The 21,287-nt window shown below is 37.2% G+C and overlaps 6 protein-coding genes and 1 long non-coding RNA gene across 11 annotated transcripts; 2 read left to right on the forward strand and 5 right to left on the reverse strand.

Annotated features, from left to right (window-relative positions):
• Nucleotides 1-1,010, reverse strand: LOC131308744 (agamous-like MADS-box protein AGL80). The gene has a single exon (XM_058335743.1). The coding sequence runs from the start codon at nucleotides 954-956 to the stop codon at nucleotides 102-104; it is 855 nt and encodes a 284-aa protein (XP_058191726.1). The 5' UTR covers nucleotides 957-1,010; the 3' UTR covers nucleotides 1-101.
• Nucleotides 1,011-2,726: 1,716 nt separating this feature from the next.
• LOC131307068 (uncharacterized) lies at nucleotides 2,727-6,310 on the forward strand. The gene is made up of 7 exons (XM_058333484.1): nucleotides 2,727-2,889; nucleotides 3,947-4,062; nucleotides 4,152-4,306; nucleotides 4,422-4,452; nucleotides 4,581-4,636; nucleotides 4,729-4,847; nucleotides 5,746-6,310. Exons 2-7 carry the CDS (start codon nucleotides 3,958-3,960, stop codon nucleotides 5,874-5,876), a joined length of 597 nt encoding a protein of 198 aa, XP_058189467.1. The 5' UTR covers nucleotides 2,727-2,889; nucleotides 3,947-3,957; the 3' UTR covers nucleotides 5,877-6,310.
• Nucleotides 6,311-9,405: 3,095 nt separating this feature from the next.
• LOC131308747 (hydrophobic protein RCI2B-like) lies at nucleotides 9,406-11,186 on the reverse strand. Of its 2 annotated transcripts, none has more exons than XM_058335748.1 (3): nucleotides 10,861-11,186; nucleotides 10,568-10,670; nucleotides 9,406-9,633 (listed from the first exon to the last, which is right to left on the reverse strand). In XM_058335748.1, exons 1-2 carry the CDS (start codon nucleotides 10,939-10,941, stop codon nucleotides 10,569-10,571), a joined length of 183 nt encoding a protein of 60 aa, XP_058191731.1. In that variant the 5' UTR covers nucleotides 10,942-11,186; the 3' UTR covers nucleotides 9,406-9,633; nucleotide 10,568. The 2 variants fall into 2 exon arrangements, with proteins under 2 accessions (XP_058191731.1, XP_058191732.1); XM_058335749.1 differs by having other exon boundaries at nucleotides 9,406-9,636.
• Nucleotides 11,187-11,654: 468 nt separating this feature from the next.
• On the reverse strand, nucleotides 11,655-12,682 carry LOC131308753 (hydrophobic protein RCI2B-like). Its single transcript, XM_058335757.1, has 3 exons — nucleotides 12,483-12,682; nucleotides 12,176-12,272; nucleotides 11,655-11,887 (listed from the first exon to the last, which is right to left on the reverse strand). Exons 1-2 carry the CDS (start codon nucleotides 12,561-12,563, stop codon nucleotides 12,189-12,191), a joined length of 165 nt encoding a protein of 54 aa, XP_058191740.1. The 5' UTR covers nucleotides 12,564-12,682; the 3' UTR covers nucleotides 11,655-11,887; nucleotides 12,176-12,188.
• On the forward strand, nucleotides 12,166-12,566 carry LOC131308756 (uncharacterized). 2 transcript variants are annotated; one of them, XR_009194562.1, is made up of 2 exons: nucleotides 12,166-12,405; nucleotides 12,438-12,566. It is a non-coding gene; the product is annotated as an uncharacterized LOC131308756 (long non-coding RNA). The 2 variants fall into 2 exon arrangements; XR_009194563.1 differs by having other exon boundaries at nucleotides 12,444-12,566.
• Nucleotides 12,683-14,053: 1,371 nt separating the features above from the next.
• LOC131308750 (hydrophobic protein RCI2B-like) lies at nucleotides 14,054-15,045 on the reverse strand. 2 transcript variants are annotated; one of them, XM_058335753.1, is made up of 3 exons: nucleotides 14,755-15,045; nucleotides 14,471-14,565; nucleotides 14,054-14,289 (listed from the first exon to the last, which is right to left on the reverse strand). In XM_058335753.1, the coding sequence occupies exons 1-2, from the start codon at nucleotides 14,833-14,835 to the stop codon at nucleotides 14,482-14,484; spliced, it is 165 nt and encodes a 54-aa protein (XP_058191736.1). In that variant the 5' UTR covers nucleotides 14,836-15,045; the 3' UTR covers nucleotides 14,054-14,289; nucleotides 14,471-14,481. The 2 variants fall into 2 exon arrangements, with proteins under 2 accessions (XP_058191736.1, XP_058191735.1); XM_058335752.1 differs by having other exon boundaries at nucleotides 14,467-14,565; nucleotides 14,755-14,952.
• On the reverse strand, nucleotides 14,054-19,343 carry LOC131308752 (hydrophobic protein RCI2A-like). Of its 2 annotated transcripts, none has more exons than XM_058335755.1 (3): nucleotides 18,803-19,124; nucleotides 18,529-18,625; nucleotides 14,054-14,289 (listed from the first exon to the last, which is right to left on the reverse strand). In XM_058335755.1, exons 1-2 carry the CDS (start codon nucleotides 18,881-18,883, stop codon nucleotides 18,542-18,544), a joined length of 165 nt encoding a protein of 54 aa, XP_058191738.1. In that variant the 5' UTR covers nucleotides 18,884-19,124; the 3' UTR covers nucleotides 14,054-14,289; nucleotides 18,529-18,541. The 2 variants fall into 2 exon arrangements, with proteins under 2 accessions (XP_058191738.1, XP_058191739.1); XM_058335756.1 differs by lacking the exon at nucleotides 14,054-14,289 and adding an exon at nucleotides 18,045-18,274 and having other exon boundaries at nucleotides 18,803-19,343.
• Nucleotides 19,344-21,287: the final 1,944 nt, after the last annotated feature.

The raw sequence follows: 21,287 nt of genomic DNA on the forward strand, positions 1-21,287 counted from the left end.
CAAAAAAAAAAAAAAAAAACAAACAAACAAAAAACACACAAAGGATCAAAATAAAGAACTAAAAGGATTGATTGTCAAGCAAGTAATTAAGATCAGTAATCTCATGGGAAGAAAGCACTAGACCACATAGCACCATGGCCATCCCCGAATGGCAGCATCATTTGATCATCCCCGCCAAAACCCATATTCTCGTTTGGATTATTCACCCAATCAGTGAACCATTGCGGCCTACTCTGCATAGCATCCGCTCCCAAATCCACCGCCGGCTTCTGCTCCTGCTGTCCCGGCCCCGGCCCTCCTCCATTCCTCGCCATTTCGCTAGTAGCACTCTTCGATGATCCCCCCGTCGCAACAACTTGAGAAGAGGCCGATTTCTTCAACCAATCGATCCTCTTGTGGATTTCCTTCAAATTCTGATCGACCAACCACCCAAGATCGTGCAAGTCCGCCATCGCCAGATTCTGCAGCCCTCTCCCCGTCAGGCACTGGTACATGACTTCGGTCATCTCTTTCTCTCTGTTATCCTTGCACTGCTTCTTGAGCTGCTCGGTTGCCTTCGCGATCCTCTGCCTGATGAACCCCTCTTGGTTCACCATCTTCTTGCTCTGTTCCATCTCCGGCATCCTCTTGAACTGGGTCAGCACGCGCTGGGCGCCCGCGGTGTTTGGCCATACCTCGGGTTGAGACTCGTAGGGGCTATATATAATGGCGCACGCGTCGATGCCGCAGAGGGTGCTCAGCTCGCTCACCTTCTTCATCAAGCCCTTCTTCCTTTTCTTGAATGTTGCTTTTCTCGCCGAGTCGTTGGCGATGAATGCTAGCTTCACCTTCTTTCTAGTCATGGCTAAACTGCTTTGGACCAAATTAAGAGGGGAAAGAATTGGGAGCAATATGGTAAAACTTTGTGTTGTGGTGATCTCCTTTTCCCAAATGGCCATTGCTATATATACACTCATGGTGATACCAAAATCAATGTGGAAAGATCTTTGAGTCTTTACAATCCTTGTTGGGGAAAATGATGACTCGGGAGATTTGGTTCATGACTAAGTAATAACTATAGTACCAAAATAAGCTCCAAGAAATCTGATCTCATACCAAATTTGTTGCTTAAGTTAACCTGCATCTTGTCATGCATTGTTCATCAACATCTGATTTTACATTTAACAAAAAAAATGCAATCAATAGGGGTCAGGGATCAATCTTTTGCTCCGAAAAATTGATCTCTAGCTTCTCGTCTGTTACGCTTTCACTCACTACGGGAAGTGCCAAATTACTTGAATTTTAGTACGGCGTAATTAGGAAGATTTCGCAATATGCAATATTGTAAAAACGTACTAAACGTGGATTTTCGAAACAGAGGAATCCTCATGGCTTCTCAGGAGCAAACAAAGGGTGCCCAAATGAACGAACGGAGGGTGCTTCTAAATTAATTAGCTAGTTATATTTTTGTCATATGAGCTATGAGTCGCACGTAGTTCAGTTTATGTGGTGTGACTAGTGTCAAATGAGAAAGTTCACGATCTTGAGTGGTTTATTGTATTACCTTTTTTATCTATTCTAGGAAAGCCCTCATTAATTGTTTTTAATGACATAATGTTAAATTTAATTATTACCAGATGTAACGTTTTGTTGTGTGGCAATATTGCTTGGCCTGGTGCCTAGCTGTAGCTTATATTATCATTTAAACAATATAGTTTTCTCAATCCTTTTCCACTTATGGATGGAAACAGGGAGATATTGATTGATATCGGGATCTATTTACGGAGGGGTCGTACGTAATGGTCTGAGCGTGGAAGAGATCAGAGAGGCCATAAGAATTGAACCAGAAAAAAGACTGCACGATGATAGACTAAAAAATAGGTCACACATGATGAATCTCAAAAGCAGCTTCACGTGAGAAGATGTTAAGGAAATATAGTCTCACATTGCTTAAGGGTGGTATGACTGATTAGGTTCCATAACTCTCTTCTCCTAAACTTTTGTCTAAATTTTTTTTAAAAAACTTTTCACAACTTTTTGTTGAGTTTTTCATCGTAATATTTGGAGTTAGTCATTCGTATCGATGCGAGAAATAAAAAAACTATAGAGACGTGGACCGATATTGAAAAAAGTTCATATAACACGACAATTTAGATAAGAAAAGATAGCTATTTAATATTCTTCCTTCTTTAGTGAATTTTTTTTTTTACATTTATTCATAATTTTTTATTTTTTAAATTCCTATAGTCAAAATGGATAATTACTCCAAAAAAATATGATGCGAATGTAACAGAAATGTAGAAAAGACGAACCAATTCCACAAAATAAAGAATACGAAAAAGTTTAGGAGAATGGATCCTTAGGCCTTGTTCCGCTAACAACTTTTTCTTTTAGTACTTTTTGTCTTTATTCAATTTTTTTTGTGCTTGTTCGTTTTGTACCAAATTTTTTTGGCTTTTTGATTCGTCTCAACAAGACGACGAACCGGAAAAGTAATTTTTTTTATTTTTACCCAAATATTTTGAACAATGACCACTTTTAAGTAAAAAAACTTCTCGTCAAGACAAATCAAAAAGTTAAAATTTTTTGGCGTAAAACGAACAAACGCGAAAAAAATTTAAATAAAAACATAACTTACAAGAAAAAGCTTCAAAAGCCCTTAAAGAAACTCAACCTTAGTTTTACGTTAGAATCTCTTCACTCATTCTTAATTGATTTCGGGTTGTATCACCTAAAAGTAAGGTTTTGGAGGGAAAAAAAGGAAAAGAAAAGGAGTTCTCTGAGTAAGGATCTGCAGTGAATTCAACACACACAAAAACCCACCCGATTAGGCGCCCTTTTCCTTCAAACCACGCCTCGCGTTTACAAAAAAAATCCCATCGGTCTTCGACGTCGTCGCAGACTCTCCCGGTAAGTCTCTCTCTCTCTCTCTCTCTCTCTCTCTCTCTCTAGGATTATTGTTTGGTTTACTCGTTAGCTTTCTATCACTCCAAGTGCTTGATAGAATGCCAAAGTGAAATTCTATACTAATTTTGCCGAACTTGGTATCGAAATCAAATTTTTTTACAGATTTTCCCACCGTATGTTTATTCGGTGGCTGTGCTATGGCCGGCTCTGAAATTTGTGCGGCCTAAAGAGAAATTTTCGAATGGGCCCTGAAATCGTTAGTTCGTTACAGGGAAAAAAAAACCTTCATGACGGAGTATACGAGAATTTGAGAGCATAAATATTCAAAATCAATAGTTACAATATTTCAAAAATTATCCCTCAAACATTGTTCTTCCTGTATTTTTTCTTTTGCAAATGTACGAATTCAACTTGCATTATCAAGTTTTCCCACCATAGTCTATTCAATCTCTCTTGTGATAGAATTGACCAAAGGCAGGTCTTTATCAACTTTAACTTCGAAAATAATCTTTACTCTGAGGCAACGGTAATTCGAATAATCAACAATATTAGGTAGGCAGTCCATACATTCGGAAAGCAAGTACCCTTTTGCCTTCAAGTAAATGAAGCACATCAATGTGCTTTCTTTAGTTCTTTTGGTGAAACTCCCCTCAAGACTTTCAATTCGGAACGCAAATCTCTCCCAAATACTTGAAAGGTTATCTTTTTAAAAAGAATTCTTACAGAATTGCACTATAATACACCGAATTATCTAAATGGTTGAACCTTTTAACTCCGACATTACTTAGAATTGGGCCATCAAAATTTTAACCAGGGCCTCAATTTTATATGGGCATATACAATTTGGGCCCCCCAAAATTAGTCAAAATTTGGGGCCTAAAGCAGTGCCTGGGCTTTAGCCCAAACCCGGCTTTGGGCCGGTAAAAGACTCACTCTTCCTGTTACCGTGAGAATGATGGGTTATCTTATTGTCAAGTGCTTACTGTTTTATGATTTTAAGAAAGGAAATGTAGTTTGTTGATGGTCTAGCTTTGGACGTCATCTGGTGTTTGTTTTGCAGGGAGAAGCAAAATGAAAGTTAAGCTCTTACGTATCCTTCTTATGTTCATTTCTTCTTATGTGGTGTTATGTATCATTTATCTTCTCGTGTTCGCTGTCTTCTTTCTCGTGGGTGTATAACCCCTAGTAGTATTAGTGTTGTTGATAGGAAAACTTACAATGTTCATAACTAGATTCATTAAGTGACGTATGTATATGGTTAAGAGATTTCAATTGTGGACTTCCTTTTGAAAACAAGAGGCCATCTAAAAGTGGCTTCTAAAAGAGTATGGGTTACAGGAAAGAGTTTCATTATGGAGTCAAGAGGGTTCTTGATTTCGTGTAACATTTATAACATTCAGCTGAAAAAATGTATTCCAAGGTACTTGTGGTGGTGTTGATTTTGAATACATGTGCAAAATGCTTTGATAGTAAGGAATGTCTTTTTCATAATCTTTCTATAGCTTTGGTATTTAGTTTTTATGATTGCTTTGTAGTTGTGCTCTCTTTGCAATCATGGCATTTGTAGTTTGTTGTGTTCAGGAAATCTCAATCTCTAGTCTAGGCACCGGTTGTTTGCTAATAAGTTGGTTTTAGTCCATCAAAACTTTTCCAATGAAGTATGGCTACAATACCATTTTGTTGTCTATTGCTAGCTTCAGTTTTCTCTTAACCTGGTCCTTCGTGAAACACTGTTGGACTTACGGACAGAGTAAGTTCTCTTTAGCTTTTTTTGTGTGTTGAATGGTCTCTTGAACTTCTTATGGTATGGTTTGTGGTAGATTCACCTTTCTTCTATTGTAGGTGGCATGCTGTTGCTTCATGGACTTGGGATGCGCAAGATGAAACCTGTGGAATCTGTAGAATGGCCTTTGATGGTTGTTGTCCTGACTGTAAACTCCCTGGGGACGATTGCCCACTAAGTAAGTCACTGCCTTTATTTACAAGACGCCCTGCCATCATTTTCGTTTTTCGTGCATATTTATCAATCCAGTAACTTGGGTCATCATTCACTAACTCCTCTGATGGGCTTTGATACCTCTGTGTCTCAAACTTTTGTCAGTTCAAGCTGGTTTATCTTCTCCATTAAGCTTCCAACTGGTACCACATTACAAGATGAAATTTTCACCAAGGAGCTAACCTTTTTCTTGGTTCAGTTGCCTGTTTAACATTTTGCGAAAAGATTCTTAACCTCCCAAGTCCCAATCCGACGCTGAATATTGAAACCTCACCCTACTAATTTATTTGTTAATTTGCTGAGTTCAGTGGTGGAGAAATGCATGTTAGATATAGTGATCAGTATTCTGCTCAGAAGCAGATACATCTTTTCTCATTGCATTGTTGATAGTGGGATCAGCTCCGATGGAATTGGGCTTTTGAAATTGTCCAGTTGGGTCCGGGCTTTTGAAATAGTCCAGTTGCGCTTAGACTTTGGTTGCATTCCCATGCGGATGGAGTTATAATTAATACCACCAACTTAATCCCCTGTATGGGCCACTATTTTTATCTCATTTCTGTGTGTGTGTGTTTATGATGCGGTGGTCCCCGCTCCTTATCCCTCCTTACCGTAAACCCAACCAAGTGAGGTTGGAGCTGAATTGTTCTAAAGATGGGATGCCTAGGACTAGGAATCCTTTTCCGTCCTAATCACTTTAGCAATCAAACGTGGCCATACTCATTTGTTAATTCATCGTATGCCCACGTAGAAAGTGTGTTTCATCTTCATTGCATCTTATTTTGGGACCATGATTAAATTTCTTGCAGCAATAGTAAAGTTACATTATATGAGTAAAATGTCAAATAATATGTTTTGTCTTGCAGTCTGGGGTGCATGCAACCATGCGTTTCATCTTCATTGCATTTTAAAATGGGTGACTTCACAGACACCTCAAGCACATTGCCCTATGTGCCGTAGGGAATGGCAGTTCAAAGGAGGTGATCAGACGGATTGAGTTTCTTTTCTTAAGTCTTCTCTCTGTCTGTGTTGAATCCTATTTCTGTTTTCTTTATTTGGTTCACGCTTGGAAGTGGATTAACCAGCGAGACAACAAGGTTGCCACAGTTACCAAAAACCACAGATATTTGTTTCCTTGTCGCGTATTTCCATGGCAACAGTCTTATCAGTTTGTTACTAAGCAAAGCCAAAAAATCAATTCTTTCTCCACAAGAATTGGACATGGTTATGTAGTGGTGGTCTTGAATTTCTGTTTGTGTCTTTCGGACCAGCTTTAGATTGTATTGTCGTGATGTGGGATCCCATTGTGGAGGCAAGAAATAGTAGTTTCTTTTTGAACGGCGAAAAAGGATTAGTTTACAACAATTGATGTATCCATTTGGATATCCTGAATCCCACCAGAAAGAAATTTCCTGTTTTGTTGCTACTTAACTGGATATTGCTGTTTTAATACCACAGTTGGAGTGGGTTTGTTGCATGAAGCTACCCAGTATGGTTACGTCAGTATCGGTTACACTGATGTGCATATCAGCATATTTTTTTAGATAAGAAAGCTAATGTGGGTGTGATGTGAATTGTGTTGGGGTGTTTGTTTCTGTTTTTGTGCGTGTGTGTGAATTTTACATTTCTGCTACTGCTAAGGTAAATTTCTGAGTCTGCTGCTTATTTTAAATAATTCAAATAGACTAGGTTCATCTGTTTGTGCTTGTCCAGACCAGACCTGAGTAAATTGCCCAGAACTTTGGCCCCTAATTTGTTGTGCTTTTGAAAAATGGGCTAAAAAGCCTGATTACTTGGCCATTGTCCAGTCAAAGGGCTTTTAATCTGGTTTTCAAGCAATCTCTAATTTGTTTCCATGTGTAGTTTCTTGATATTGCCACCTAGCATATGCTTTGTAAAGTCAAACTAATTCTTCTCTTTTATCTAATCAAAGTTTTTGTCCTTTCTTGACGTTTCTGACTCTTCTTTTGGATATGGCAATTAGAAGTCTATACTGAGACCACTAAATTCTTGTCAGTCGGTCTCAAATTAAGATTATTTGTGAACAGCTTTGAAAATGGCTTCTTTTGATAATTTGATACTCCATTTGGGTTCCCAATGTTGCTTCTGTCGAGACCTGATTATTTATTTATATATTTATTTAAAAGTTACTGAAAATTAAACGAAAATCAAGGTCCATGGACTGGGTTTGAGAAAAAATTATTGCTTTTTGTACTTTTAACGGTCATGCTATTGTCAGCTCATTGGGTTGACGATAAGTACACTAAAAGACAAGAAAAACATGTATTTGTGTGAAATTTTTATACCTTTTAATATACATTTATATACTTATTATTGTCAGCCTTTAGAATTTTCCTACTTTTAATTGCAACAGTCAATACCCTATTCTCGTTAAACTCAATGTCAGTTGTTGATTCTTTTGTTTTGAACATCAGAAATCTCATTCGTAATGAGGTTTGAGTCAAATTGACTGGTAAGAACTGAAGAAGATTTGAGCCGGAATTGGAAAGCTGGGATTGAGGGTGCCAAGTGCAAATTTACATGAACTTTAGAGTACTATAATTTTTATTTTATTTTATTTTATTTATTTATTTATTTTATTATTATTATTTTTTTTGGGGGGGGGGGGGGGGGGGGGGGGGGGGGGGGGGGGGGTTTGTAGTCAGGGTTAATGAAGTAATTATTGTCTGATAACTTGTCCAATAAACTACTCCTACACCCTTCCAGCCAAAGAAGGAATAATTACAAAGTTTACCTACAGACCAATGTGAATGTCTATATAACAGTACTGGAGGATGCCACATTGACATGTTTTGTATGTGTAATTTGTTGCACACATGAGGAAACTTTAGTTGTGATGATAGTTTTGATTTAGCCACGCAGCAGAAAATATCCGATTTGTTCGGAAGCCTAGCGTGCCAAGTGCAGTACCAAACAAAATTGACAGTCCATTCTTACTTTGTGTCACTAATAGTCTATCGGGGATCGGGGTCACTGACCTACACAATACAGACACTAAAGAGTCACGTGGTTTGATCGGAATGCTCGTTCCATGGAGAAATACGACATTTCCTTCAACCGAACATAAACAAAGGAATACGTATAAAGATTCTCACTCAAGGCTCTCTGGCTCTCTCTCTTGTCTCTTTCTCTCTGCATCCCACAGCTCTCACATACATGAAAATAAGTACTACTAGGTGAAAGTCGAAAGAAAACAAAACAAAGAGCAAAATCAATGCTCTTCTTCACATCTAATCTTCACCCATGCATGTCAGGCGTGGGATCAATAATTGTTGCTGGCAGGCAGCTGATATTTTGGGCGTTAGGATCAGTCTCAATCATCCCTCAATTGGGTGGGAGCCAGGGCCCAACAAAGACAGCCAATAAATTAACTCCCATTATTGGAGTATTATAGTATGTGATGTGATCAAAGAAGGAGGTACTTGTGGTTAAGGAATATAACAAGAGAAGGGGTTGTCTTGCTGTCTGGGACATCGGATCCCTGTAAAGAGTTGGCATATCTTCTTTATATATGGAGGAAGTGATAATTAAGTACTACTAGTAATTAGCATCAATAAATTGTGAACAAAGATGCTGCTTATGGGTGCCATTTGCATGGTTGGCTTCAAGTTTGATTTCATGTTCTTGGACGAGGATAACTTATAAGCTTTTAATCCCATTTTTTAAGATGTTTGGATTGACCGCCAATGTCGACAATCAATGGTAAAAAAAATTGGTGGTAATTTTTTACGAGCAAGAGACCGGTCTTATTGATAAGTTGTCTAGATGGACGGGATGAAGATTTTGGACGGTCTTATGCGGTACAAATTGAAAGACCGGAGAGAAAACCAAGATTATGATATGAAAGAAATTGTGTATAGAAGAAATAAAATATTGTGAAAGACTGGAGATAAAAACCAAGATTATGATATGAAAGATTTTTTGGTGTACCAAAAAAGAAAGAAGAAGATATTTTGCTTGGGAATTGAAAGCTCTTTTGGCTGGTCTATAGCTTCCATCTTGATCTCTGGGATAGCTTACAATCTTGAAAGTTATTTGATGTACTTTTTTTATTCCGTTATTTGACTTTTCGACCTGGTTAGATACATAAATGATAGAAAAATTCGAAATAAAACATCCAATGTCTCAAAAAATTAGTGTTCTGATAAAATTCGTAGGATTGGCAATTCGGCGGCGCATGTTGTGGCCAAAGATGCTGTAAGAGGGAGTGGGATTCGTTCCCAAAATTCGTAGGATTGGCAATTCAGCGGCGCATGTTGTGGCCAAAGATGCTATAAGAGGGAGTGGGATTCGTTCATGGGAACTCTATCAACCCCCCCGGGCTTTTTTCATCCATTATGCGAGGATGAGAGCCCTTCTTGATGTTTTGGTTTTATTTTTATTTCCCTGAGATTAATAAAATCTATCCTAAACTTTGGAAAAAAAAAAAAAAACAATACTAAAATGACAATCAATTTACAGCGTAAATCAATCAACGAAATGCACAATAATCCAAACACCCAACCTGAACACAAATTTCCTTATTTCCAAGACAGAAACATAAGCTAATTAAAATTTAGCTCCACAAACCCACAATACATAATCACAAGACAAACCACCAGTCACAACCTCAACCCCTAAATGAGAATACAAATTTTTCCAAGAACAGAATGAAAGTAGTACGAAATAATCTCTGAAGACACCAAATCAGCCACAGCCGGCCCAGGCATTAGATACTACTACCCCACCTTCTCCTCCTGCCATACAATTGAATTTTTTGTTACCAAATTGATTAAAATCAGAGTCATTTAGTGCCCGCGAGATTGCTAGGAACAAAACTTTAAAACATATTTTCGAACACAACTTTAAAACACATTTTCGAACACAACTAATTCAAAGTCGTTCGATATAGTATACGTGAACCCACATACATCGAATGATTCCGTGGGTTATGTTCTAAAATTGTGTGCCTAGACTTACATATGTGTGTATATATATGTATCATCACGTATATATATATATGTATCATCACGTATATATATATGGAGGCGAATTCTCTACAATCCAACTGCAGAGAGTTTCTGCAGTTCAATCACAGTCGTTCATTTTTGCATCCAGCAGTCCAAACTTTAAAGTTAAATCTCAACCGTTAAAAATACCATCCAACGGTTGTGAACACTCTAACCGCACATTTACAGTAGACAAGCCTGGTGCATATAATGTACTCCCTCCGTTTCAATTTAAGTGATCATGTTTCTATTTTGGGATGTCCCAAAATAAGTGTTCACTTCTAAAAATAACCATCAAAATATGTCAAACTTTCAATTTTACCCCCCTTAAAAGTACTCATTGATTTGACAGCATTTTATATTCGTGTCATTTTTAAATCGACAATATCTTCCAATTTATAATATTATTTATGATTTTGAAAACTTTGTATAACAAATTTATTTGAAATTTATCAAATAAGATCCATATCATATATTTTTTAAGATCTATATTGAAAGTTATAAGCGATTTCTATACATATAATTAATTAACTACACAGTTTTTTGAGGTTAATTTTAAAAATTTAGAGTAAAAAATTGGACTTCCTAAAATGCAGGATTTCCCGTGGAGGACAGAACGGAGGGAGTTTTTATACAGAGAGAGAGAGAGAGAGAGAGAGGGGGGGGGGGGGGTTGATACCTCAAGAAAAGGGCGTTGTTCGCTTGGTGAGGATATAGATAGCATAGATAATTCCAGGGAGCCACCCAAATATGGTCAGCAACACACAGATCCAAAACTCCACCTGCAACACCACCCCGCCGTGGTCGGCGCCGCCACCACAAAAACCGTCAATACCATCTAATTGAAACTTACCATACACATTCTTAAAAACAATAGGAGTACATGCTATGACTCTATATTTTTTGTATACGTGCACATGTATCTATACATGGAGAGAGAGAGAGAGAGAGAGAGAGAGAGAGAGAGAGAACCTTGCATTCATAACGGAGGAAAACACCCAGAGGAGGCAAGATGATGGCCAAGATGATTTCCAAGAATGTGGCTCCTGACATTTTTTCTTTCCTCCTCCTTTTCAAATACAACAAAAACTACTTGTTTTGGGAAGAAATTGAACAAGGGGATTTTCCTATAAGCAGCTAGAGAGGTGAGAGAAAGTGAAGCTGAGGTTAGTTAAGCATTTATACAGGAAAGAAGAAGGGTATCCAGGTGGAATACAGGGGTTAGTGGGAAGAGGACAGGTTGCCACGTGTAGAGACCAGATTCGATGACTTTGAGATGGGAATCCGGATAATTTTTTCGATCAACTCAAAAACATATGATATGCTGTATATATAATTATAACAAGGACGCTACCGACATCGAGACCTGCTGCTTAAGGTTTTCTCGAGCACCACAGGTTAATAAACAAACCTACGAAACGTAATTGTGTCCGAACCGTTCAATTTAAAAAAGCTGTGTACAAAAGAAATACGGTCAAAAGATATTTTGGAATGCCAAAAGAGAAAGACGAAGATATTTTGTTTGGGAATGAAAGCTCTTTTGGCTGGTCCATCTTGATCTATGGGATAGCTTACAATCTTGAAAGTTATTTGATGCACTTTTTTATTCCGTTATCTGACTTTTCGATCGGATTAGACACATAAATGATAGAAAAATTCGAACCAAAACATTCAATGTCTCAAAAAATTGTTCTGATAACAATACTAAAATGACAATCAATGTATGACGCAAATCAATCAACAAAATGCACAATAATCCAAACACCTTACCAGAACACAAATTTCCTTATTTCCAAGACAGAAACATAAGGTAATTAAAATTTACATCCACAAACCCAAAATACATAATTACAAGACAAACCACCAGTCACAACCTCAACCGCTAAATGAGAATAAAAAATTTTCCAAGAACATAATGGAAGTGGTACGAAATAATCTCTGAAGACACCAAATCAGCCACCGTCGGCCCAGGCATTAGATAATACCCCACCTTCTCCTCCTGCCATACAATCGAATTTTTTTGTTACCCAATTGATTAAAATCAGTCATTTAGTACAAGTGAAGAATGCTAGAAAGCACAACTTTAAAACACATTTCCTCACGGTCGATACAATTGCTTCAGAGTCATTCGATGTAGTATCCCTGGACTCATAGAATGATTCCGTGAGTTATGTTCTAAAGTTGTGTGCCTAACTAGACTTTTGCACACGTGTCTATATATTAATGTATCGTCACGTATATACTGTAGAGAGGGAGAGGGAGAGAGAGACAGAGAGAGAGTTGATACCTCAGGGGTTTGTTCACTTGGTGAGGATATAGATAGCATAGATGATTCCAGGGAGCCACCCAAATATGGTCAGCAACACACAGATCCAAAACTCCACCTGCAACACCACCCCGTCGTCGCCGCCACCGCCACCACAAAAACCGTCAATACCATCTAATTGAAACTTACCATACACATATTCTTCAAAACAATACATACTATTACTCTATATCTTCTGTATACGTGCACATGTATCTATACATAGAGAGAGAGAGAGAGAGAGAGAGAGAGAGAGAGAGAGAGAGAGAGAGAGAGAGAGAGAGAGAACCTCGCATTCATAACGGAGGAAAACACCCAGAGGCGGCAAGATGATGGCCAAGATGATTTCGAAGAAGGTGGCTCTTCCCATTTTTTTTTCCCTCCTCTTTTTCAAATACAACAAAAACTACTAGTTTTGGGAAGAAATTAAACAAGGGGATTTTCCTATAAGCAGCTAGAGAGGTGAGACAAAATGAAGCTGAGGCTGGTTATGCATTTATACAGGAAACCAAGGGGATCGAGGTGGGATACAGGGGTTTGTGGGAAGAAAACAGGTCGCCACGTGTAGAGATCAGAGTCGATGATTTTGAGATTGGAATCCAGATATTTTTTTTTGATCAACTCAGAAACACATCATATACTGTATAATTACAAAAAGGACACTACCGACACCTAAACGTGCTGCTTAAGGTTTTCTCCAGCAACACAAGTTATTAATTAATCACAAATCTACTGAACACAATTGTATTCGGAATCGTTCAGTATAAATATCGACGTATTAATCGTATCTACCGGCCATATGTATTGAACGATTTCGAATACAGTTGTATCTAGAGTTTTGTAAGCTTATACACTTAGAATGAATTGGGCATAGACTAGTTTTTTGTGAAGACATTATTGTTGTTTATTGATATTTTATTTATTTACTTATTTGTTAATATTCTTGGAACTTTGCCGATCGGAATCCATTAAAATATAAAGAAACGACATAAATTGATCAAATTAAGTTGATATGTGAAGAACAAAAAGACAGCGAAAATGATATCCAAAAATTTAGGCCAACTTACCCACTAGTCTTGGGCCTTTATTCACTTGAGGTCCCATTACTTTTTTTTTTTTTTTGGAAGCGTATTCTTTCTAGTCCATGTTTTAGACAGAAGGAAACAATCGTAATCTGAATAGTCCAATACTGCAATGAATGGTTTGGATCTGCTCAAAGTCTTTTTGCTAGAAGAATTGAATTCTTCGCTTTGAAGAGTTTTTGAGTAGATTCAAACCATTCATTTTTTCTAAAGTATGATCCAAATTAGACTGTTTTTTCCAGTTCAAAACATGGACCTAAAAGAATCCAAACCCACCCCGTAAGTTGTTTAGATGGACTAGATGGAGATTTTGGACGGTCTTATGCCAAAAACTAGAGAGAAAACCAAGATTATGATACGAAAGAAATTCTATATATAGAGGGAGGATAATGTTCACCCTCTTTTAAAAAGGATAAACAAAATTGTACTCTAAGAAATACAGCCAGAAGAAATTTTGTTTGGGAATGAAAGCTCTATCTCTGTTGGTCTATAACTTCCATCTTGATCTATGGGATAGCTTCCATCTTGAAAGACATTCGATGTAGTACTTTTTACTCCACATAAGATAAGATAAGAGAATATATACTTTTTACTCCACATAAGATAAGATGAGAGAATATATACTTAGTTGACTTTCAACCGGGTTAGATACATAAATGATAAATGAGAGAAAAATCCAAATTAAAACATCCAATATATTCCTCTGAAAAAATTAGCGTTCTAATAACAGTAAAATGACAATCAATTTACGGCGTAAATCAATCAACCAAACGCACAATAATCCAAAACACTCCTGAGCACAATTTTCCTTATTTTCAAGACAAAGCTAATTAATTTACAATCACAAACCCAGCTTATAATCATAAAACAAAAACACCAGTCACAGCCTCAACCCACTAAATGAGAACACAAATTTTTCCAACAACAGAATGAAAGTAGTACGAAATAATCTGTGGAGACGCCAATTAAATCAGCAACCGTCGGCCAAGTCATTGGATACCTCCTCTTCTCCACCTGCCATATAATTTTTTTTTATTAAATCAGAGTCTTTCGGTACCCGCGAGTCGTGAGCAATGTTAGGAAGACAATTTTAAAACGCAACTTCACGTGAGTTCACATACATCGAACAATTCTAAACACAATTGTGTCCCTAGTTATGTTATGAAGTCGTGTTCCTAGAGAGAGAGAGACCGACCTCAGGTTTGTTCACCTGGTGAGGATATAGATAGCATAGAGAATTCCAGGGAGGTACCCCAATATGGTCAGCAACAGACATATCCAAAACTCCACCTGCAACACCACCCGTCGTCGCCGCCACCACCGCCACAAAAACCGTCAATACCATCTAATTGAAACTTACTACATACACATATTCTTAAAAACAATACATACTATTACTCGATATTTTCTGTATACATGAACATGTATCTATACATAGAGAGAGAGAGAGAGAGAGAAGAGAGGAGGGAGAGAGAGAACCTTGCATTCAAAACGGAGGAAAACACCCAGAGGAGGCAAGATGATGGCCAGGATGATTTCCAAGCAGGTGGCTGCTCCCATTTTATTTTCCTCCTCCTTTTCAAATACAACAAAAACTACTACTTGTTTTGGGAAGAAATTAAACAAGGGGATTTTCCTATAAGCAGCTAGAGAGAGGGTCGGAGATGAGATAAAGTGAAGCTGAGTTTTAGTTAAGCATTTATACAGGAAGAAGGGGTTCGTGGGTAGAAAGGAAGCTGCCACGTGTAGAGACCAGATTCGATGACTTTGAGATCGGGAATCCAGATCATATGTGAAGTAGTAAAAATCAGGTCGGCTGTACCAGGGAGTACTAGGTGTCCTACCGACACAGAAACGTGCTGCTTAAGGTTTTCTCCATCACCACAAGTTCGATCACAAACCTACGAAACACATGCAGTTATGTCCGGAATCGTTTGATATAAATATTGCACTAATCGAACGGTTTTTGACACAATAATCGTATCAACCCACATGTATTGAACGGTTTGAACTAAATTGTATTCAAAATTGTGTATAAAAGCATGCTCGGAGACTTTTGGCTATAGGGCTTGTTGGTCGCGGGCCAGCATCCTGCCCACGCGGGTCGAACCGTGGCGCTTGGGGCCTGCTACGCTATAGTATAAGGAAATAGAGTTGCGTCTTTATCACAACCTGCGGGTTTTTGTAAGATGGTAAGCTCTTGATCCTACAAGTGGTATCAGAGCCAAGGTCGCGGGTTCGACTCCCCTGGATGGCATGCTGCTTGCGGGTAGGTGCTGGGGGGGGGGATTGTTGGTCGCAGGCCAGCATCCTGCCCATGCGGGTCGAACCGTGGCGCCACAACCTGAGGGTTTTGGTAAGATGGAAAGCGCTTGATCCTACAGGGCTAAATATAAACCTCTTGTATCCCAAGTACTAAAATATAGAGAAACTTTTATGTATCCCCTTCCAATTCGCTTCTCATTTTTATGTCATTTTTCGATCACATTTCGATGATCAGCTCCGTTCATTTGTTGAGTTCGATAAGAACCTTAATCATACAAAAAAATCGAGTTCATCGGATTTTATTTGATACATGATCGGCACACATGAAAATGGAAAAAAACCGAAATTGGGTTCCGATTCAGTGTATTTTTGGACCCAATTTTGGTTTTCTTCAATTTTCACGTGTGCCGACCGTGTACCTATTAAAGTTCGATGAACACGATTTTTGGCATGATTAAGGTTCTCGAGGAATTCTACAAAATGAACGAAGCTGATCATCAAAATGTGATCGAAAAATGACCGAAAAATACGAAACGGACCGAAAAGAGATACCAAGGGGGTTGGTATCCGCGGTATACATAAAAGTTTCTCAAGGATAATACTCCATCCGTCCAACTTATTTAGAGCATCCGCAATGGGTGTGTTATATTTGTGTATCAAAATGTTTGTTAAAATATGTGTTAGAATAAAAAATGAGTTCTACAAGTGTGTGTTAACTTAAAAGTGTGTTAGTATATATATGAGTACCTCAATGGGTTAGTTAGAAGTGTGTTAACTCTTTAAAATAATGTATCAAAACAATGGCTATAATAAAATTTTTTACAATGACTATATGTCACCAACGTCATTTTTCTGTAATGAAGAAAAGGCCAACGGCCATGTTTCTGCCACTCCACTTCCCATTTAAAAAAATTATGTTCAGAGCATGAAATCTCATTGCCTATTTTGCCTTTATTCTGACCTTTGGTGTTCAACATATATATAAAAAACAATGAAAAAGGCAACGGTAAATCAAGTTAACGGTAAATTTTCAAAAAAGAAAGTAGTGTGAGTATTTATGTTTTATGGTTGAAGTTTGAATTTATAGGGATAGGACCCACTTATTGTTTGTTAACTTCTTTGCTAAACTTGATAACCATACTAACACATTACTACATTTAGCACACTCTAACATACAAGCATTGTGGCATAAAAAATACAATTTTGTTTGTTAAATCTTAACACATACAATTAACATACTAGTTAACAAACCCATTACGGATGCTCTTAGGTAGCATAATGATTACATGCACCTAAAAGTAGTTTACTTTATAATATATTACCGTCTCAATTTTTTTAAAAAGTTACTTTATTTCAAAAAAATAAGGAAAAAAGAGAATTTTATCCATTCAAAAGTCAAATGGACAAAAAAATTGGGACAAAATAAAGTTAAAAAATAGATAAACAACTCGGAAACTGACATTATTTTCTCGAAGACAGTGAGTATTATTGTTGTTTATTGATATTTTGTTTAGTTTTAATTTCCTCAATATTCTTAAAACCTTGCCAATAGGAATCGATAAAAATATAAAGAAACGATATAAAACTGATGAAAGTAGATACGAACAAAAGGATAGTGATAATGATACCAATTTAGGCCAATTTACACTCTTGGGTTCTTGTTCACTTGAGGTCCCGGAACTTTTTTTTTTAAGTGGATCGATCCTCTCTGGTCTATGTTTTGAACTAGAGGAGATAGTCGTAATTTAAACCGTCCAATACTGCAATCAATGATTCGGATCTGCTCAAAGTCTCTTTTGCTTGAAGAATAGAGTTCTTGTTAAGAGTTTTTGAGCGGATTCGAACCATTGATTTTTTCAATGTATAGTCCACATTTGAATTGTTTCCTCCAAATATTTTTTTTATCTGCGATTGTTTCCTCTAGTTTGAACTCCCTTTTTTTCCTCACTCTTAGCACGGTTTCTAATAAATTTTGTCTCAACTTATTATTTCGATCACTTTCTTTCTCAAGTCCAAAAACTTCCCTTAAAACCTTTATTTCTATCTCTTTTTCTTTCTCTCTCTCCATTTATTATGTCTCCACTTAAAATTCTTTCTCTCTCCACTTATTTCTCCCGTTATACAAGTAGGATACAGCTCATGAGCTGATCCCATTTTTGAAGAGAGGTTTGGATTAACCACCCATGTCGACAATCAATGGTAAAACATTGTTGGTAATCTCTTACGGGCAATGGACCAATCTTACCAATATGTTTTCTAGATGCACGAGATGGAGATCTTGGACAATCTAATTTCATTATCTTCTCTTTCAGTCCCATATCCACATAAGAGAATATTTGATAGTTGACTTTTGACCGGGTTGGATACATAAATGAGACAAAAAATTGAATAAAAACATTCAATTCATTCGAAAAAAATTAGTGTTCTAATAACAGTAAAATGCCACTCAATCTTCGGTGTAAATCATTCATCAGAATGCACGTACAATAATCCAAACACCTGACTTGAAAACAAATTTCTTTATTTCCAAGACAAAAACATAAGCTAATTAATTTACATTCACAAACCCACAATACAATAATCACAAAACAAACCACCAGTCACAGCCTCAACCACTAAATGAGAATGAAATTTTTTCCAAAAAACAGAATGAAAGTAGTACGAAATGATCTCTGAAGACACCAAATCAGCAACTGCCGGCCCAGGCATTGGATACCCGGCCCATCTTCTCCTCCTGCGACATGATTTTTTGTTACCCAATTGATTAAATCAGAGTCCTTCAGTATCTGTGAAAAATGCTAAAAACACAACATTAAAACACATTTCCGGCCACAACTGCTCCAGAGTCGTTCGATGTAGTATACGTGGATCCACATACATCGAATGATTCAGTGTCTAAAAATGTGCACCTAGACTTTTTTAGATATGGTCACGTACTCACGTATATACAGAGAGAGAGAGAGAGAGAGAGAGAGAGAGAGTGGATACCTCAGGGGTTTGTTCACTTGGTGAGGACATAGAGAGCATAGAGAATTCCAGGGATGTACCCCAAAATGGTCAGCACCAGACAGATCCAAAACTCCGCCTGCAACACCACGCCGTCGTCGTCATCGTCACCATCACCACCACATAAACCGTCAATGCCAACAAGTTGAAACTTACTATACACATACTCATAAAACCAAAACATACTATTAGATATTTTCTGTAGACATGCTTCTGTATGTTTACATAGAGAGAGAAGGGAGAGGAGAGAGAGAACCTTGCATTCATACTTGAAGAAAACACCCAGAGGAGGCAAGAGGATGGCCAAGATGATGTCGATGCAGGTGGCTGTTCCCATTTTATTTTTTCCTCCTTCTCAGAAAACAACAAAAAATGCTTCTTTTTGGGAAGCAATCAATTAAACAAGGGGAGTTTTGCTATAAAGAGCTATAGGGTCAGATGAGAGAAAAGTGAAGCAGAGTTTAAAGTTTTATAGAGGGACTCCTGTATCTAACCGGAGGAATGGGAGGTGGGATACAGGGGTTCGTGGGGAAGAAGAGAGGTTGCCACGTATAGAGAACAGATTCTTTTTTCTTTTTTTTAGGTCAAGCGGGAAAATATAGAGAACAGATTCGATGACTTTGAGATGGGAATCCAGATACTTCTATGAAGCAAATTCGGGTCGGCTGTCGGAGTTAGTATTGGGTGTCCTGCCGATCACCGAAACGTGCTTCTTAAGGTTTTCTCCATCACCACAAGTTGATCACAAATTAATCCATGAAATGCAGTTGTGTCCGGAGCTGTTCGATGTAAATATCGCACTAATTGCACAATTTTGGACACAATCATATATAGCGGTTCACATGTATTGTACGGTTCCTGACACAGTTGTATATAGAGTTGTGTTTTAAAAGTATGTGCATAGACTTTTGGTTACCTCGTTCTGTTAAGATTCTTATTTTTTGAGGTCATAATTTGAACCGTCCAATACTATAATTATTGGTTCGAATTTGTTCAAAATCTCCTCGCTGGAAGAAGTGAATTCTTAGTGTGAAAAGTTCTTGAGCAAATCTAAACTATTGATTTTTTCAATGTATGGTCTAAATTTGGACTGTTTCCTCTAGTCCGAAACACCCCTTATATTTTGTCATTCTCAGCTTGGTGTCCAATAAATTTTGTCCAAGTGTGTTATTTCTCTCTCTTCGTCTTACAAGTCTAAAAACTTCCCTTATTTCTCTCTCTCTTTCTCTCACAAGTCCGAAAACTTCGCTTAAAACCTTTACCAAACAACGCCTTAGTCTTGACAATGTCCTGGGGGCACCAGATAATTTATCTGGCTGTACAGACAGGCAGGATACAGCTGATGAGATGATCAATGAATGAGGATTTTGAAACGTCACAAAAGAAAGTATTAAATAATCAAATGAAAACTTGCCATGTGTAATGTAACTGGCCTCCCACCTGTGCCAAACGTACCACTCCTCCTTATCCAGGCCGATTGGTTTCAATATTTAATTAATTATTTATTTTTTAACAAGAACTAATAAATAAATAACTAAATAAAATTTTGTTAGTATTTGCTGGAGTAACTGTATTTAAATTAAAATTGATGAATAGCAATCATATACCGGCTAGGTGGCGGAATCAGAATGATCGATGTGTGTTTGATGTTTATTAATTAGTACTTTCTTTGTCCTTTTTTATGTGTCTTGCTTCGTAACTCCAATTTATTAAAATAACATCATCATTACACCTATCACATCAACTTTTTTATCCACTTTACATGCTTACCCATCATCATTACACTTTTACTTACTAACTTTTCAAAATGGAATTTACTTTTAAGAACAAAATAAGCAATGCACCAACTTTTACCCACTAACTTTACAAAATAGACACTTATTATAAGGGATAGCTCAAAATGAAATACTATAGACTCTAAAAAAGAGACGGAAGGAGTACTATTAAGAGAGAAACAGCTAGAAGCATACATGTTGCCATCAATAGACATAACGAGAGTGGCAATAATGGAGTATATTTTTGTACGAGAGTCCCAAAAAGCAGAAGTGGATTTGGTATATATACGGGTATCTATCTATACCCAAAAGAAATCTATGAGAGTGAAATTAATGTGAGCTGCATTTGAAAGCTAGTATATATACGGGTATCTATCCAACCATGCCTTCATTTTTTCAAAATCATTTTCTGATAATATTCAAAATCATGAAGAATTGTAACACTCCTACCATACTTCACTTGCATTCTTGAAAATGAAGAATTTCATATATGGTGACTCCTCCAAAATTTGAAGAATATTCTCCAAATAATTTTCAACATTATGATCCAATATTAATAAAATTAGTGCCGTTACAAAGAAATTAACAATACCTTTTAAAATAAGGCAATTCTTGAATAAAAGCTCTTTTGTTTGCCTTGAGAAGCAATTAACAATTGCGAAGTGTGAGTTTCATTACGAAGTTCCGAAAAGAGACACATGAAGAGCATGGCGAGGCTCTAAAACATGTACCACAACTTTAGGGAGATACCCAGATGGGGGGTGTATCCAAACCTGGAGCTACCCACTTCGACCGATTAGCCAAGATTTTGACCAGATACGAAATCACAGGTTTATTCAGTAAATTTTAAAAATTTGATATATCATATTTTGGAGAGAAAATGAGGGATGATTTAGTTTTGAGTATGTGTTGTGGAAAATGAACATAGAGATAGAGAAATGTGGATGGAGTACGAGTGAATAGTAA

Source organism: Rhododendron vialii, chromosome 11a (assembly GCF_030253575.1).
Source record: "Rhododendron vialii isolate Sample 1 chromosome 11a, ASM3025357v1".
Taxonomy (NCBI): Eukaryota; Viridiplantae; Streptophyta; class Magnoliopsida; order Ericales; family Ericaceae; genus Rhododendron; species Rhododendron vialii.

Bases quoted from the DNA above. Each gene is read 5' to 3' on its own strand.
- LOC131308744 (XM_058335743.1), bottom strand. From the start codon at position 956: ATGAGTGTATATATAGCAATGGCCATTTGGGAAAAGGAGATCACCACA.
- LOC131307068 (XM_058333484.1), top strand. From the start codon at position 3,958: ATGAAAGTTAAGCTCTTACGTATCCTTCTTATGTTCATTTCTTCTTAT. The intron at 4,063-4,151 runs TAACCCCTAGTA...TATGGTTAAGAG, and splicing joins TCTTCTTTCTCGTGGGTGTA to ATTTCAATTGTGGACTTCCT. The intron at 4,453-4,580 runs GTTTGTTGTGTT...GTCTATTGCTAG, and splicing joins TTGCAATCATGGCATTTGTA to CTTCAGTTTTCTCTTAACCT.
- LOC131308747 (XM_058335748.1), bottom strand. From the start codon at position 10,941: ATGTCAGGAGCCACATTCTTGGAAATCATCTTGGCCATCATCTTGCCT. The intron at 10,671-10,860 runs GTTCTCTCTCTC...GTGGTGTTGCAG, and splicing joins TCCTCCGTTATGAATGCAAG to GTGGAGTTTTGGATCTGTGT.
- LOC131308753 (XM_058335757.1), bottom strand. From the start codon at position 12,563: ATGGGAAGAGCCACCTTCTTCGAAATCATCTTGGCCATCATCTTGCCG. The intron at 12,273-12,482 runs GTTCTCTCTCTC...GTGGTGTTGCAG, and splicing joins TCCTCCGTTATGAATGCGAG to GTGGAGTTTTGGATCTGTGT.
- LOC131308750 (XM_058335753.1), bottom strand. From the start codon at position 14,835: ATGGGAGCAGCCACCTGCTTGGAAATCATCCTGGCCATCATCTTGCCT. The intron at 14,566-14,754 runs GTTCTCTCTCTC...GTGGTGTTGCAG, and splicing joins TCCTCCGTTTTGAATGCAAG to GTGGAGTTTTGGATATGTCT.
- LOC131308752 (XM_058335755.1), bottom strand. From the start codon at position 18,883: ATGGGAACAGCCACCTGCATCGACATCATCTTGGCCATCCTCTTGCCT. The intron at 18,626-18,802 runs GTTCTCTCTCTC...GTGGTGTTGCAG, and splicing joins TCTTCAAGTATGAATGCAAG to GCGGAGTTTTGGATCTGTCT.